At 42.8% G+C, this 17,601-nt stretch overlaps 1 protein-coding gene across 1 annotated transcript in view; it reads right to left on the reverse strand.

The window, feature by feature from the left end:
* LOC127658263 (microtubule-actin cross-linking factor 1, isoforms 6/7-like) overlaps positions 1 to 17,601 on the reverse strand; it is a 56,359-nt gene that overhangs the window by 35,632 nt on the left and 3,126 nt on the right. The window contains exons 4-15 of the mRNA XM_052147463.1: positions 17,019 to 17,185; positions 16,433 to 16,592; positions 16,239 to 16,323; positions 15,899 to 16,140; positions 12,896 to 13,015; positions 12,700 to 12,807; positions 12,360 to 12,578; positions 5,161 to 5,418; positions 3,670 to 3,901; positions 3,076 to 3,302; positions 2,856 to 2,978; positions 2,669 to 2,770 (exon numbers count right to left, since the gene is read on the reverse strand). Of these exons, the coding sequence (XP_052003423.1) occupies positions 2,669 to 2,770; positions 2,856 to 2,978; positions 3,076 to 3,302; positions 3,670 to 3,901; positions 5,161 to 5,418; positions 12,360 to 12,578; positions 12,700 to 12,807; positions 12,896 to 13,015; positions 15,899 to 16,140; positions 16,239 to 16,323; positions 16,433 to 16,592; positions 17,019 to 17,185 (2,043 nt within the window). The remainder of the gene's footprint in view (positions 1 to 2,668; positions 2,771 to 2,855; positions 2,979 to 3,075; positions 3,303 to 3,669; positions 3,902 to 5,160; positions 5,419 to 12,359; positions 12,579 to 12,699; positions 12,808 to 12,895; positions 13,016 to 15,898; positions 16,141 to 16,238; positions 16,324 to 16,432; positions 16,593 to 17,018; positions 17,186 to 17,601) is intronic.

Consider the following 17,601-nt stretch of genomic DNA (forward strand, 5'->3'; position numbering starts at 1 on the left):
ATGAGATCGCTTCAGCACTGGCCTCAGACTTGAGTCCCGAGATGGGCATGGTGCCACAGGGCACATCGCGTGCTCATCACGGCGATCTGCCGCTGCCTGTTCAGCCCTTGGACAGACACAGCATTTTTATGGGTAGGGGTGCCCCTAGAGCAGGTGTTCAGGTGCGTCGTGGTTACGACCAAGCGTGGCTTGGGCACCGTGTGCAACGGGCGCGCAGTCGCCAGCTCATGGACAAGGCCATGGTTATGTCGACATATCAACTGCCTCGGGATGCTGGCAGTATTGCTCGCCCTGCGGAGGCTTTGGGCGTTGATCAAGGACAAGCACATGTTGGTCCGGACGGACAACTCAGCAACAGTAGTTTACATCAACCGCTCACGCCGCATGTTGCAACTTGCCTGCAGCCTCCTCCTCTGGAGTCAGCAGCGACTCAAGTCGATTCACTCACATCCCGGGAGACCTCAACAGCATGGCGGACGCGCAATCGCAGCAGGTCATGCTCAGGGGAGATCCACCCCATGTGGTCCAGCTGATTTTTAGTCGATTCAGTCAAGTGCAGGTAGACCTGTTCACTCCCTGGGATTTCTCCCACTGCCCGCTCTGGTATTCCCTGACTGAGGCTCCCCTTGGCACAGATGCGATGGCACACAGCTGGCCCCTGGGGCTACGCAAGTATGCATTCCCAGTAGTGAGCCTATTTGGACAGACGTTGTACAAGGTCAGGGAGGACAAGGAGCAGGTTGTCCTAGTAGCACCCTACTGGCCAACCCAGACTTGGTTCTTGGACCTCTCACTCCTCATGACATCCCCCACCCCCAGGCAAATTCCCCTGAGGAAGGACCTTCTTTCTCAGGGATGGGGCACCATCTAGCACCCGCAAACAGACCTCTGGAATATCTACATCTGGCCCTTGGATGGGACGAGGAAGTCCTAAGTGACCTACTTCCCATGGTGGTAGACACGATCACTCAGGACAGAACTCCTTCTACGAGGCACTAAGTGGTGTTCTTCCCGACGCGAAGACCCCCAAGGTGAAGACGTGCGCTTTTTAGTCATGAACCCTCGATGTCCTTCCTTCCTAGCCCTGTGGCAGGCGAGTTTATGGAGAAACTCACTGCCAGCCCAGTATGTGTGCTAACTAGGCCCTGTACTGGGTTAGGTGCTCCACATGTGCTGGTTTCCCGTGGTAACCCTGTGTGATGTATCTCCCACGAAATGGTTTCTCCATTGGTAAACCCGCATCTTCCTTGGGCAGAGGCCCCTCTGGGATTGAGAGGACATATTTCCATCCGTTCCCCATTTTTTGGCAGTCGACTTGTCCCCGAGGTGCAGAGGACTGTATGACGCTGTAAGAGCATAGGGGAAGGTTACGTGGTGGCCAGGTGTGCTGGCTACGAGGCACACAAAGGTCTGTCCGTTTCGCACCGCAGTCCATGTAAAACAGTTCTGTTAGTTGTGGTGTTTTGTATAGGGACCCTAGTGTCACTACATCGACACAACGTTGAGTGAGTGAGTGACTGATAGGGAACGTCCTGGTTACTTTCGTAACCTCTGTTCCCTGTTGGAGGGAACGAGACATTGTGTCCCTCCTGCCACAACACTGAACTACCCGCTGAAATGGCTGGGACCTTGTCTCAGCTCCTCAGCACAAAACCTGAATGAGTGGTTGCAAGCCAGCTCCTTTTATAAATGTACAGTGTTTGGGCCTCACAAGGGCGACCCCTTCACTACATCACTAAATCGACACAACGTCTTGTTCCCTCTATTAGGGAACGGAGATTATGGAAAATAACTAAAAGGTTTTTAAAAAATATAAATACATCAATACAAAAACTACACCTCTAAGCACTTGCATTTTGAATTAAGATTTCTTATTTTCTTCACCTGAGACATCCTTATTTGTAATTTACCCAAATACACAATTCCCTCTCTTTTTATTAATTTCACATACAACATTGCTTCACAAGGTCAATACAACATAAAAAAAAAAAATTATTAACAAAGTATGACTATAATGCCACTGCAAAAATAATAAATTTTAACAGTAATAACAGTATATTTGTCTTATTTTCCAGTAAAAATATTGAAACATCCTCAAATAGGAAACGAATACTTGAGAAACAGAATGGCATGCCATTTTAAGTCTTGTTTTCAGAAAAATCACGCAAAAATTGGTGGGGTTCAAACTATTTGCCAATGTGGTTAGAAAAATAAACATTGTTCTCTTTGAATCAAGTTTTTTTTTCTTACACCTCTGGCCAGCAACAAGGCAAAATATCCATATTGCTTGTATTTTTAATTCTCAAGAATGTTTTGATATTTTTTTTCTGGAAGACAAGTAAAAAATTACATTTTGCAGTGCCCAAAAATTTGCTTTGGTCTCTGTCAGAAGGACTTCCAAATGTTTTGTCAGTGGTCAGAAAATTGCCCATCCTGTCAGAGACTCATCACTATAACCACAGGGAGGCATTAATATGGAGATACTTTACATAGAGACTACAAATGAGACCATCCAATATGGGGGAAACAAGAAAGAACAAATGGTTTGCATCTATCCTGACTGATGAACACACCACTCTCTGTGATTTAGTTTCAATGTGATCTATGTACACCCTTTATTACAAATGCTCTGAAAGGAATAGTGGCTTGCATCTCATGACTAACTCACCTGCATGCTGTCCTGATAATGGAGAGTCATTCGCAAATATTCCTCTAACTTACTGTTGCACTCTGTCCAGATCTTACTGAGATTGTTCCACGTGCAGTAGAGCTGCGGAGAGAATGTGAATGATCTGTATGATGTATAATGAATTCCTATGCATTTAAAGGTTTAGTACTTTAATAAAAAAACAAACCTCATCTAAACTTTTGGTGACCTCCGGTTTGTCTGTGTCACCACAAGCTGACATGAGTTCCATTCCTAGAATTCCTAATGTGTCCAGGTCACCTTGCAGTGAGTCAATGTCCTCCCTGAGTGTCTGAAGAGGTAGGACAAGAGGTTGGAAGGTATGAGGTAGACCAAACCTTTAAGAGCAACCAAGTGCCATTACACTACGTTTTTTTATTGTACCCTACCTGCATGGTCTCTTGGCTCTGTCGGATGGTCTCAGAATCGGATCGACTGGAGTTAAGGTCCAGAACAGCCTGCTGTGTATCATACAATCCAGATGTCATGTCACTCACATCATTCCAGAACCTGACTGCCAGATCCATAACATTGAGAAGCCACTTCTCCCTCTCCTGAGCTTGTCTCTGAGCCTCCTCCCAGTGGCTTGATAGACTGCACACCCGCTCCTGAATGGCTGGATTTCAAGGGGATGTTACAAAGATTAGCATGGAAAGGCTTTTCTTTCACTTGTAAGTCCTAAGTAATGTGCCAAGGATAAGTAAAACACAGTCATTTAGCTGATGCTTTTATTCAAAGCGTCTTACAGTACACTTATTAATTAGACTTTGTTCAAGTGCCTTGCTCAACCCTTACAAAAATCTAGAGTTCTGGAAAATAATGAGTGAATATGCCACTCGTTATTTTCACATGCAAATGAGCATTGCCCCAAAATCTTCTTTGTTTCCACAGATTTGCAATGGAGGCGTTTGAATTGTTCATTGTTGCCAAAGGTTTGCTGCAGGTTAACAACCAGTATGAAATATATTAAGAGTTTGAGGTACCTGTGCCAATGGAACTTTCCCCAACAGCCCTGGTATTGGTTAGGAGCTCCTGAGCTTGTGTCCTCACGCTGCTGAGGTCCAGATCCAGTTTGGAGAGCTCAGTCAATGTGTGCTTGTTGTCCTGCAGCTGCTCCCGAATTCGTGGGGTCAAGCTCTGTAGAGTCACTGAGGCCTGGAGGTGACTGCACAGATGCCCCAGTCTTTCTCCAATCAGAGTCATCCTCTCATTCAGCTGATGAAGACATAAAGTGTGTAAGAAGTGGGTTAACATTCATGAGGCTGAGATGTTGCAATGATGTCTTTATGAACAACTTTAGCAATAAATCATTTTAGTTTCTAGGTCATACCAGCTTTAGGTGGTCAAGCTGGATTTGAGATCACGGTAGATGTTTTTTGTTAATCTAAAATGGTCTAGAGAGCCAGCTCTAATCAGTTTGGCCAAGATGGTCTACCACAGTGTTTCCCAACCTTTTTTCTGGCACGGAACACTATTTATGACTAAAAAATTCTAGGGCACACCACTATCCCACATAGGTTAATGTCTTTTCCCCACAGTGACAGCAGAAGCCACTAAAATATGAACAATGCAATATTACAAAAAAGAAATATAATTAAAAAGAACTGAAAAGAACTCATTCGACAACTCAAACCTTCCTACTGGTCCGCATCGACTTAAACGTGCTCGTCTGTGTGTAATCAAATGCATCAAAGGAGACTGATGCTGAGGCAATTGTCATTAGATAATGTGTCTTTGCCTCGGACAGAAGACTTTACGAGTTTGCCATGTAAAAAAGTGGGAGGTGTGCACAATAAACATTGAAAACATGTTTGTAAGAGAGAAACAAAGCTTGCAGTTGCTTTGATAGCAGAAAGTAATAAAAAGACTTGTTTATGTTTAGGTCTAAGCGTTTTCTTGGTGAATTTAAATTAGCTCAATAACTGGGGTTTCTGACATTTTTAAACGATAAGGTAATATTTAATTATAAGAAATTATGAGACAATGTCTCCACAATATTTTTTTTCTATTTATTGTTGCTTAGTTCTCTCAAAGATATTATTGGTGAAGCAAAACATATGTGTGAAACACTTTGGTGTAAAGTCACTTCATAGACTTCAATGTATTCTGCAGCGCTGACGCGAGTCATGTGAATGACCCTTAATGCGTATAAATATCACTCACTTTTGCACATTAATCATTGCTCTGAACAATCACAAAAGTGACCAATTATGCTTTCAAACTGCCAAATTTCTCCGAAAGGTGAGGAGTTTGGATCCCTGAAATTATTATTTTTTTCATGCATTTATACTTTTACATTTATAGTTGGGGAACACTGGTCTACCAGGTTAAAATCTGGTCCAGTTACATAGCAACCATCTAGACTAGATAATGCTAGAAACCAGTAACCATCAAAAGCTGGTATCAGTTGTATTTCCCACCAGGGTATGCAGCAGAGATCATTACATACATTATCAAGTTTAAATATGTATTACCTGTGTGTAGCGAGGCAGAGACTCCTCCAGTACCCCAGCAACCTCTCGAACCTTGTCTCTGATGGCCAGGTGCTGCTCTTCAGAGTCTTTGGCTTTCTGGCAGAACTCCAGTCCCTGATCTGGATTCAGGTCTGACAGACGCTTGGCCAGCATGCTCAGGCGTGCCATCAGAGGCTTATGCTCTGCTATGGACTCCCTGACACCCTGTTTGGAGGGAATAGAGCACCGTGACCAATTGATGATTTTTGTACTGAAAAACTGAAAATACATTACAAAATTGAACACAGAGACACAGCTATTTGACAGTGTCGCCCATATCCCCCATGTCCTCATCAATGTCTGTTGTGGTTATGGCCCAGATGCTAACTACGCCATCGTTCAAGTATAATTATGATATCTGGTCAGTCAATAAAATCGTGAGATAAATTCATAGAGAGTGTCACACATTTTGCAACTCTGTTTCCACATCAATTTAGCCCATTACCAAAAATTTACCATTTCTTCAAATTGTGACATGCAAGAAGTAACATTATTTGCATTATACAGCATGGTATGCTAATAACTAATCCCATTCCATTTTCTCACATTTTGTTGGGTATTAAGTCGATCCGCACCAGTGTTTACCATCCACAAACAGATGTTTAGGGTTTAATAAAAACCCCAAAAATATGGTTCGTAAGTTCGTGCAGCGAGCAGTGGGGATTTCTTTAAGACTGCAAGGGAAGCTCAGCTTCCCCTATAATGTCAAAAAAATAATAGTCAAATATGTACTATTGTGTAAACAATTTATTGACTAAAAATGCGTTAGAACACGTTCATCTCGAAGACAAGTTCGTTCAGAATCAGCTACATTACATATAGCAGGTCGGCTGACTCGATTTACTTCTCATACATTCCTGTAGCGTCAGTGCATTTCCCTGTTGAAGCCGAGCGTCCATTGACTTCAATGGGGCTGCTCTGAACAGTTTTTTCAGTGCTCGAAAATAGACGGTCATTGGATAAATGCTGCGATTATGTCCCGCCCACGGATGCTCAGCGTCTCTGGGGGTGAATGAGGAGTGGGCTGGCCCGGACTCCGGGCTTCCGCGTGATGATTGGAGGATCTGTTGAAAGACTGCATCTCCTTTTGATTGACAGCGAATCTGTACTATAAGAAGTCACTGAAGCTATTTCAGCTCAGTCCCATCGCGGATTTCTCAAGTGTAGTCGAAAGAAAAACTGCTGCAACCTATTTCTTTATATTTGTTTGGCTGAAATTGCTAGTCAATTTGCATAATACATTTCACACAATTATACACCACATTCCTTGTTTCAGTTTTACCAAGTTTAATATATTTTGTTTTAGAGCGTTCGTTCGTTCATTCGTTCGTTAGTTCGTTCGTTCATTCATTCATTCATACAGTAGGCTAGGCTAGCGTCGTACGGGTGAAACTGCGCACGATGGCAGACGGTGCTAATATTGTCGACCTGATTTTGGCGAAGCCATTTGAAAGTCTTCCTTACGAGGAAAAAATTAGAATTAAACAGCAGGGCAGATCAACACCTAAGATTGATTTAGTGCAAAAAATAGGGAAAAATAACAGGTCTTTTCAGCTCTCCTGGTATGACAAAGTTAGCTGGCTGACTGAAAGTGCTGTGACAAATAAAATGTACTGCTGGCCATGCCTCTTGATGAAACCATCTCACGGATGTGTTGTTTGGTCAAAAGTGGGGTTTGGAGATCTGTCTAACTTTGACAGGGCATATAAAAGACATGAAAAGTGCAATGAACATGTGAGTGCATGTGCAAGATTAAGTTGCATGGGCAGGATCAGGGTTGAGCATGCAATCAATGAAGGTGCTCGCATTCAAGTGACTAAACATAATGAAACAGTCAAACAAAACAGGGCCTTCCTAAACCGCCTTATTGATGTAACATCCTTGCTTGGCCGACAGGAGCTGTCATTTAGGGGACATGATGAGAGTAGTGAATCATCCAACAAGGGAAATTACAGGGAGTTCACAGAAACATTATCTAAATATGACTCTGTACTGTCCACACAATTAGAGTCCTCAACTGTGTTTTCTGGTATGTCCCATACTATTCAAAATGACTTGATCTCTGCTCTTGCAGCCACCATTTCTGATCAGATCAGAGATGAAATTCAGGATGCTCCCTTTTTGGATGGCAGGTGGATGAAACAACTGATATATCCTGCCGTGCCCAACTCTCTGTCATTGTTCGCTATGTGGATAGTGCAGGTAAAATTCAGGAGCGCTTTATTGGATTTTTTGATGTTTCTGGAGGGCTGAGATGCTCAGTCCGTTTTTGATGTTTTAAATGAGAACATGCAGGCCTACAATTTTAAGGATAAGCTTGTGGCACAGACCTACGATGGGGCTGCTGTCATGGCTTCAGCACTCAATGGTCTGCAGGCCAAAGTGAAAGCAATAGCCCCAAGTACAATGTTTGTGCATTGCTATGCACACAGACTGAATCTGGTGCTGTCACAGGGGGCTAAATGCTTGCCTGAGTGCAGAATTTTTTTGCATCACTCTCTGGGTTTGGCACATTTTTTCAAAATCCACAAAGAGGACGTCTTTTCTGGAGTCTGCAGGCTGTTCAAGGTTGCCCAGAAACGCTCCTACTCGATGGAATTTCACATCACGGATAGTGAGCACTGTGGCAAACAATTATGATGGCCTCCTGCAGACATTTGAAAACATCATTGCAGACAACGACAATTGATGATGATACACTGGATTGTGCCAAAGGCTTTCTGAGGAAACTGGAGGATTTTGAGTTTGTGTTCATGTTGTACACATATGAACAAATCTTCACTGAGACTGATGTGGTCTTTGATGTTGTCCAGCAGAGGGCGATGGATGTTTTTTACTGCAAGAAAAGAATTGAATCTCTTCTTGCATTTGTCAAAGAGAAAAGGTCAGAGGGGCTTTCCAAGCTGTTTATGCCAAAACAGCAGATCTCACATCAGACCCACGAGATGAGCCCATGAGAAAGCCTGTCTGACCCAATTGCAGGATCCCCAAGAGCACTACAGAAATCTCTACATGGCCATCCTTGATAACATCTTGGAGCAGATTCCTCAACGTTTTTCAAATTTGGAAAGTATGCTCTTCTTAGAATTAGTCAATCCAGGGAAATTTGATGACATGAGACAAGAATTTCAAGAGGAGGCCTTCCAAAGTGTCCTGAAAAGTTATGGCCATCACTTTGATTCAGGGAGACTGAGGTCTGAACTTCAAGTCCTGTATTCAGATCAGGACTTGCAGGGTAACAGGGGAAAGCTGTGTGATTACTTGGTGTTCCTCAAAGACATGGAGTTGGACAGTGCAATGCCTCAGCTTTACAAACTGTTCTCATTAGTGGCAACAATTGGAGCTACATCTGCAGGTGTAGAAAGGAGCTTCTCCTGTTTAAAGCGTCTCAAGTCCTACACCCGTAACACAATGGGCCAAGGTCGTTTAAGCAGCCTAGCTCTGCTGGCCATTGAGAAGACACTGGTCAAGTCACTGGAAAAGACGCCTAGTTGGTACGACAGAGTCACAGTGCATTTTCTCGAAAAGGAACGTAGGGCAGAAGTTTATAATGTAGGCCGAAAATGAGTTTCCCCTCTTTGAAAGACCAGCAGCCGCCACTGTGCACGAGGATGCTAGAAATTGGGATATATGGCTCTATCACCTGCTGTTTGTCACGCAAGCCTCCACAGGGTTTTCCCCATTCGAGCTGCTGTACAGGTGGCGCCCATGCGGTGTGCTCAATGTCATACGGGAAGCTTGGGAGGAGGGTCCTTTAAACAGTAAGAATGAAATTCAATACGTTCTTGATCTTAGAGCAAAACTCCACACTTTGGGGCAACTAACACAGGAGAATTTGCTCCAAGCTCAGGAATGTCAAAGCTGACTATATAACAGGGGAACTTGGCTACGGGAATTTGCACCGGGAGACATTACTTCCCATAATGAGCTCCAAATTACTCCGCAAGTGGCAAGGACCATTTGAGGTCACACGACGAGTGGGGGATCTTAATTATGAGGTGAAACGAACCGATAGAGGGGGCGCGTGTCAAATTAACTACCTCTACCTTCTGAAATTATGGAGGAAGGCGGTCTCTTTGACGTTATCTACAGTAGTTCCGGAGAGGGCGGAGCTCAGGCTGGAGGTGATCACAAAACCCAATCAAATCGCCCGGTCACTTGTGGAGACATCATATTAAGTTACAGAAGTGACCAAGTTGCAGGAAGATTTTGCGGATGTGTTTTCTGGTTGGCTCGTACAAATATCATACAGCATCATATTGAGACCGAGCCAGGGGTAGTGGTACGTAGATGTCCCTACTGACTACACGAAAACAAGAAAAAAGTATTCCGGGAAGAATTAGACACAATGCTCGAGATGGGAGTAATAGAGGAATCCCACAGTGATTGGTCTAACCTGGTTGATCTGGTTCCTAATAGCGACGGGTCTGTACGGTTCTGTGTGGATTACAGAAAAGTCAAAGCATTGTCTACATTTGACACCTTCCCAATGCCTTGTATTGATGAGTTGCTCGATCAGTTGGGCACTGCTCGATTTTATTCGACACTGGATTTAAGAAAGGTTTATTGGCAGATCCCCTTGACACCAATATCCTGTGAAAAAACAGCTTTGAATTACAACAATTTGTGCGGTTTGTTTGGTGCCCTGGCTACATTTCAGAGCTGCATGGACCAAATCCTCAGACCACCTTTGGCTTACGCCACTGCCTAGCTAGATGACATCATCGTTTACAGTAATGATTAGCAGCGGCACATGCAGCATCTGAGGGCAGTTCTGAGATCACTGCAGCAGGCGGGACTCCCAGCAAACCCCAAGAAATGCGCAATTGGATGGGTGGAGGTACGGTATCTGGGGTTCCACGTGGGCCATGGGCAGGTGCGTCCCCAAATTGACAAAACTGCGGCGATTGCAGCCTGTCTGAAACCCAAGGCCAAAAAGGTGGTGAGACAGTTCCTGGGACTGGCTGGTTATTATTGGAGGCTTGTGCCTAATTATTCGGACGTCACCAGCCCACTGACTGATCTCACTAAAATGGTAGCTCCAGACCCGGTCCAGTGGACGGAGCAGTGTCAACAGGCGTTTACACAAGTTAAAGCCACACTTTATGGGGGGCCGCTTTTACACTCACCCGATTTCTCTCTCCCTTTTTTATGTTACAGATGGACGCTTCAGACAGAGGGCTGGGGGGCGATGCTCTCATAGGTGGTGGAGGGGGAGAAGTGCCTGGTGCTGTACATCAGTCGCAAGCTCTAGCTGAGGGAGACTAAGTTCAGCACTGTTGAAAAGGAGTGTCTTACCATCAAGTGGGCGGTCCTCACTCTCCGGTACTACCTGTTGGGGCAGGCCTTCACTCTCTGCTCAGATCACCCCCCACTCCAATGGCTCCACCGCATCAATTTGCAAATCACGAGAATGAAACTGTTCTAATTTAAGAATTGGTAGGATCAGCTATGTGCATTGCAACGTCCAGATTCTAGGCTTTAAAATGACACCTATTTTGTTCAGATCAAGCAAGTGGTTGTTAATTTATTATGTAATTATTATAATTTTGTTTTTTGTTTTCCACAGGGAGTGACCCCCCCACTGGCCCGGTTTAATGTCAGATCAATTAATCGTTCTATCAATAATATTATCAAAAAAGGAGTGCAAAACCTGTCACAATTACTACAATTAAGTTGATAAATGATCTAATGCAATATCTTGTTATAATATATGCAATATGAGAGATTATAAACAATCTTAGTGAGCCGGTTATTTATGACCAGGAACACAGAATGTGTTAGCAAAAAACGAACACAACACTAGGGTTAATTCAGATGTTTATTTGATGTTTATCAGTGTTGGATTAGGAAGAGTGGACAGTTCTCCTATGATCATGCGCTATTGGATGGATTTCGCTGCTGTGCACAGTCTCTGTGTTTGTATCACAGTCTCCTGCTAAACATGCTTACATGCGCTCCTCCCGCCAAAGTTGACAGGGAGAATAGGGTGGTAGATGCCACGAATGAGGCCCCCCTACAGCCGTGGGCCCTGGGGCTTAAACCTGTGTGTTAATACGGCCCTGATCATATTCATGGAAAGTGCTAATATGTTTGTAGTTGTACTTTTACTGTAGCAAATTTGACTGGACTTTAGCTGCAGCTGGTAACTGGACAGACAGGTTTTTGACGGCCACAGGGAGCTGGACAGACTGGACGTATGTGGCCACTGGGCAGAAAGTGAGGTATGTGGCAGCCGCTAGATGTTGGACAGGGTTAGACTGGGTGATGGTGGCCACTGAGAACTGGACAGGGTTAGTTTAAAGGTCTTAATGGAAAAGGAGGAGGCGAGAACCGGCTTGACAATATAAGTAATGTTTTAATGAAGAACTGAAACAAAAAGATAAACACACAAAGGTGTCGGGCAGCTGCCCGTAAATCTCTCTCTCGCACTGCAGCTTCCAGTCGTCCATCCCTCTGAGGCGAGGCTTGATTAGCCTGATTAGGGGCCAGGTGTGCAGCATCACGACCGGCCCTACCCTCCGCCCTGTCACATTTAGACTGGTCATAAATGATGAGGACAGCCCCAAAAACTCCAACAAATACCCCCTTCACCGACTTGTCATCCTGCCGGAGTCTGAAGAGTTTCCTCGCCTGCTTGGCTCTACGTCAAGTGGGAAGAATTTAACAAAAAGAAAACTAATTCCTGCTGGGTCCATTTTGGTCAGATTGTTATGGAATGTGTCAGGAATGAGTGTAAATAAAAATAATTGTATTAAAACAACTGAAAACTAAACAGGTAACACAAAACTCTCACAGGGAGAGAAAACAAATCAACATATATATTAGAAAAAGGATAATAACTAAGACCGATCGGGAACGGGAGCAAGACGGGAACCAGAACAAACAAACTATCTAGCAAAACAATCTGACAAATACAAGAGGAAAGATGGCACAATATATAGAATAGGAAAAGCACATGAGGAACAGGTGAAGGCAATTAACATGACAAGGACTAAATGAGGGAAAGTGACAAGGGTAACGAAGAGGCGGGGACAAGGAAGCACATGGCTAACAGAAACACAGACAATTACGCATCCACATGACAAACACACACAAACATAAAACTGACAGGAACCGGAAGGCAGACAGAACAGGATCATGACAGGCTTATGTAGTACCTGCAAGAGGTCCTGTTGTTCTCGGAAAGCCTCGTAGCTGATGGTGTTCAGGGTAAACTGGCCAATTAGTGCTTTGGTTTCCTGTAACCATGGTAACACCTCAGCGTAGCCCTCTGAGAACTGAGACAAGAGCGACTGAGCATGTTCCAGTTGAAACACAACATGGGAATTAGTGGCAGCAGCGACCTGACACTGCTCCTGTAAGGTGTCTAGGTGTGACTTTGGAGAAAAAAGGAGAAAGATATTAACATGTTGTAGTAATATTTTTGGTGGTCCTCATATTGGACTAAATTATGAGTAAATCTTGTATATTAGAAAAGGTAGCATGAATGAATAGTACCTGAAGACTCAAAATCTCCCCATCCTCACTGTACATCTGTAGGAGTTCTAAAATCTTCACCATTTTCTCAATGTTAAATTTGTGCTGCAGAATCTCTACAGCAAGTATCTACAGAACAAAAGAAAAATATAATTTACATTAATGCAATTCACAATTTGACACACCATAGATTATTTCTGACTGTGCAAGAACTCACTTTCTGCTCATTGAGCTGGGTTGTGATGACATCTGGGTCTAGATTAATGGCACTGAGCTTCTCCAGAGCCAGTGAGGTGTCTCTGAACCAAGACAACTCCTTTTCAACAGCCTGTTCCAGCTGATTAAAAACAGATAGATTGATAAGAAAATAGTAAGTAGCCAATGAATAGAGACTTGTCCCCAAAGTGACATATAGTCCACCTGAGTTACACTGTAGGTGCCTTGTTTAAGGGGCGATGATCATAGCTCATTGACCGCTCTTTACAGGGACTGAACCAGAACATTTCTGGTTGCCAGCCCTCAGATTTTAACCACTACACTCTACAACACCCACTGCACTGAATATTGTACTACATTATTCGGCCGTTTTTGTGTCATCATGTAATAACACACACAGGAGGTCATCAGGAGTTTCCTTTCTGGACATCTTGTGTTTCTGTTTCATAGTTTAATGGAACAGTTTGCCCACATTTTGTTTTATTGTGTTTACTCACACTACTGTCACTCCAAACCTGTACAGCTTTTATTTAAATGGAACACAAAAAGAAAAATCTCAATCTTTTCACATTGCTTTTTGCCTTGAATAGTGACAACAAAAAGTAGACTCTTCCCAATCCAACACTGACAAACATCAAATAAACATCTGAATTAACCCTTGGGTTGTGTTCGTTTCTATTCAATCTCAGATCAAATGATAGATTGATTCCCAGTGGCAGCACCCAAATAAAATATGTCAACCCTGTCACAGCTTTGATGTCTTGACATTTAGTCAGGACATACGCAACAGCCAATGAGGTTTGATGTTACTGAAGTTTAACCTGCATTGTAATCACCATATTTGATTTAAGGTTCCCATTCGTATGAACTTCTATGCTGCCTAATGACGCAATTGGGATCCGTCATTATGCAGCGTCTTATTCCCACTCAGGGAACCGAGCTTATGTACGAAACCGAGAAGTTTGTCTTGTTTCGCACTCAGGAGAGAAATCTATTTGTGCTCTCTTTCAGAGAAATGTAGTGTCTACATGGTCCATGTACATTTGGATAATTTGTTGTCTTGTTTTTGTCTCCAAAATGTAATAACCAATAAACTGTTGATTTATTTCCGTTATCTCTTGTGAACACATTTCAACAATTTATGTTTTATCAGTTTGTTTTTCATTTAAAAATAAACAGCCAAAAACAAGATGGTTTTTTTTCATTCATGCATATAAACTGAGTTTATAACTTGAATAACTTTGAACTTGCATGTTTATGGATTCGACAACCATTGGAATTTACTTTTGTTATCGTGGGACAGTTAGCATGATTATGAAATGGGATGTTGTGCATAGACCTAACTGGCCATTATTGAGTTCCCGGAGGGGGATTTCCATCTAGAGCAGTCATCCAATGAGAGTAATTGATGGCCAGCAGCTCCAGCCTGATGTCGCCCTCACATATCCGTATTTTTCAATTATTAGGGACAGGTTTTATTGAGTGACACAAACGCATGAAATACAACCCAGTTATTAGTCCTGAGGAGCCGTCGGGAAACACTTTTCCAGGCAGCTCACTATAATCTGATGGCGTGTCACTTAGGACACGAGAGAACACTGCACCACTTAATGGCCTGCTTTTATTGGCTGGGCATTCGCGGGGATGTACGCAGATGGTGTACGGCATGCCGCGAATGTCAGTTGGTGAATCCACGGGGCCACCCCAAGAGCTCCATTGCACCCATTACCATTGATCGAGGCCCCCTTTGAAAGAATTGGTATGGACTTCGTTGGGCCATTAGAGTGGTCAGCACACGGATATCGGTTTGTATTAGTCCTGGTGGATTATACATTGCGTTATCCGGAAGCGTTGCCTTTACGCAACATCTCAGTATGCAGTGTTGCGGAGGCACTCTTCAAAATAATCTCCTGGGTGGGGATTCCAAAAGAAATCCTCACCGACCAAGGCACAACTTTATGTCACGTACACTGCGCAAAATGTATGAATTGCTGGGGATTAAATTGATTTGCACCATTGTTTATCACCCACAAACTGATGGGCTGGTGGAACTATTTAATCGAACCCCTCTACACTTGGTAAATTATGTAAAGTGGAAAAAAGTCTGTAAATTATGTAAAGTGTAAATTCTCCAATCACAAATCACATTTTATGGCATTTGTTAACAAAATTAAAGTTTTATGTTTATGTTACACTGACACCTAGTAGCCTGGATGCAGCATAATTCAAACGTGATAGTTCTCATTTACTGATGTTATTGTAGAAATTCACTGTTCACAATCAGATATGGTTAACTGAATCCATCAGTGAAAGTGTCCAATAACAAGAGGGTATAAACTGAGATTAAGTGAGTAGTATTCAGATGGTCATGTGAATTTAAAATGGCAGCCCCCATAAGGGGGCCCTCTCCAAGTAGACTACAACTCGTGAATGCTCATGATTTTATAAATGTGTTTCAAAATGACTACGAATTGCTTTAGGGGTAAAACTTTTTTCAAAAGGAAAAAATTACTGAGTGCACCTTTAAGGAGGACTTTGAAACGCTCTCTGCGTCTGACAACAAAAACGTTAGGAAAATATATCTCTATTATTTATTTATTTTATTATTGTTTATTTTGTATTTATTTATTTATTTATTTTAACTCCCTGGTTGTTGGTTTGTTGATTGTTTTGTTGTTCAATATATTGCAACAATATTTATATTGCATACATTTTATCGACTACTTTTTGTTTATGTACTTAAACACAATTTGTTTACTTTATGTACTTTTTGGAGCTTTACTTTTCAAATTTTTCCTTTTGTGTTCCATAGAAGGAGAAAATCGTACATGTTTGGAGCAACATTAGGGTGATTCAATAATGACAGAATATTCATTTTTGGGTGAACTGTTTCTTTAAACTATGAGCCAAAATCTCAAAATGTCCATAAATACATCCTGTGTATGTGAAGAAAAAATGGCTAAATAATATTACAAATCAATAATACAAACCATGTGTCTCTTACCTTCTGTCTCTCAGCAGAACACAATACTGGGTCTCCAGTCTGGCCCTGGTTACCAGGGACCAGCAGTTCTCTCTCGATGCGACCCAGCCACAGGTGCAGGTCCTCCTGACTGGAGGTACATCGACTAGATGCCTCGAGAGCCTGTTCCAGCCTCTGCAGGACATCAGCACTGCCCAGACTCAACACAGAGTACCGGACCCGCAGACTGTCTACCCGCTCCTGCACCAGCTGCGTTTCCTCCTCTATAGAAGAGCATGAGAATGATCAGTATTGAATATGGGTACTACATGAGGTTTAATTTACTAATTACAATAAAGGTAGAAATGTAAAGAAGCACCACCTGAAATATTTTCCATAAGCTCATGAGCACACTGTTGGAGTTTCCCTAAATCGACACTCTTTGCTTTCATCGCATCCATGACTGCCTGAAAGATTATGGAGAAACTGTATTTATTTCTTGCCATACTGTCTAGTAGTATGAAAACTAGAAGTTTTCATACTAGTAGAACATATTATTTTATGTGTGATGCTAACCTTGGCCTGTCCGGTGGCTTCTTGCAGATGGATCATCCTTCTCTCTGTTGAGCGGAGCTCAGCTAGGTCCTGATCCACAGACATGAGCCATTGCTGAAGACTGTCTGTTCTCTCCTGGAATAGCTGAGCCCTTGGCAGAATTACCTCCAGAATTGTATGCCTATCAGAGTAATAAAATAAAAAAAATCACAAAAAGCATGCATGCTCTAATCTCATTGGTTGGCTTCAAACACTTTGCAGGTATCAGCGTGCATAAGAGGTTTTTTGGAACTTCTGAGGGGGCACACATTTGTCACTATACCTTCATTAAATGTAACACTGCTTATATGAGTGTGTGTGTTCTATCATTGCCTTCTGAAGAACTGGTAAAATTCACAGCTTTTGTAGACATGTAAATCCCTAAAATTTTACCAAACGTTCAAAATAAATTACATTTAGTGTGAGGGATCAGTGAAATCAAAGCAAGTGGGAAAGTGGTTTACATGTCAGTCAGATGGCCTCTTCCTGTCTAAGTGGGCATTTCTTGGCTAGAATCATCTGCAATTTGGACCAGACATTATTTTGATAGTCAAGAGGTCTGGCTTACCTGCTACTGGCACTCTGAACCAGAGCCTCCCACTTGAGTTTAAGTTGTGCAAGCTTGAGTTTGGTCTTTTCACAGTCATCTCCCTGAAGTCCGTCTGCCAGGTTTGGGCCTTCCTGCATCATTGTCTCCATACTAGGTCTCCTGTCCTCTAGTAGGCGCTGTAGGAGCTGGACAAAAAAAAATAAAGTGTTCTCCGAGGGCATGCAAGCACTAAATCTGTCCTAATTGGCATGCATGATGTGGATTTGTAGTCCTGTGGCATTTCTATGCACATACCCATGAAGTCTACATAGGCTGTCCCATTTTTCATTTGATGGTTCAAAAAGGTGCTCATGAACACACTCTATATGCCACAATGCATTTTGGACATGCACCATTTTCAGTCTTTGGAATCTATGTAGGCCCACATTATGCAAACACATAGTATTGGGTTTACAGAGGTGTTTCTAGTCCTGAGAATCTTCAGGCTTTACAACATGCCTTGTTCTCTCTTTGTGGCACTTAGGCCAAACACTTGTATCATGTGTCAGAGGAGCATTGTGGACATACTGTCGTGTTTCACCTCACTCGCTCAACTAACAAA

This window comes from Xyrauchen texanus, chromosome 17 (assembly GCF_025860055.1).
Source record: "Xyrauchen texanus isolate HMW12.3.18 chromosome 17, RBS_HiC_50CHRs, whole genome shotgun sequence".
NCBI lineage: Eukaryota > Metazoa > Chordata > Actinopteri > Cypriniformes > Catostomidae > Xyrauchen > Xyrauchen texanus.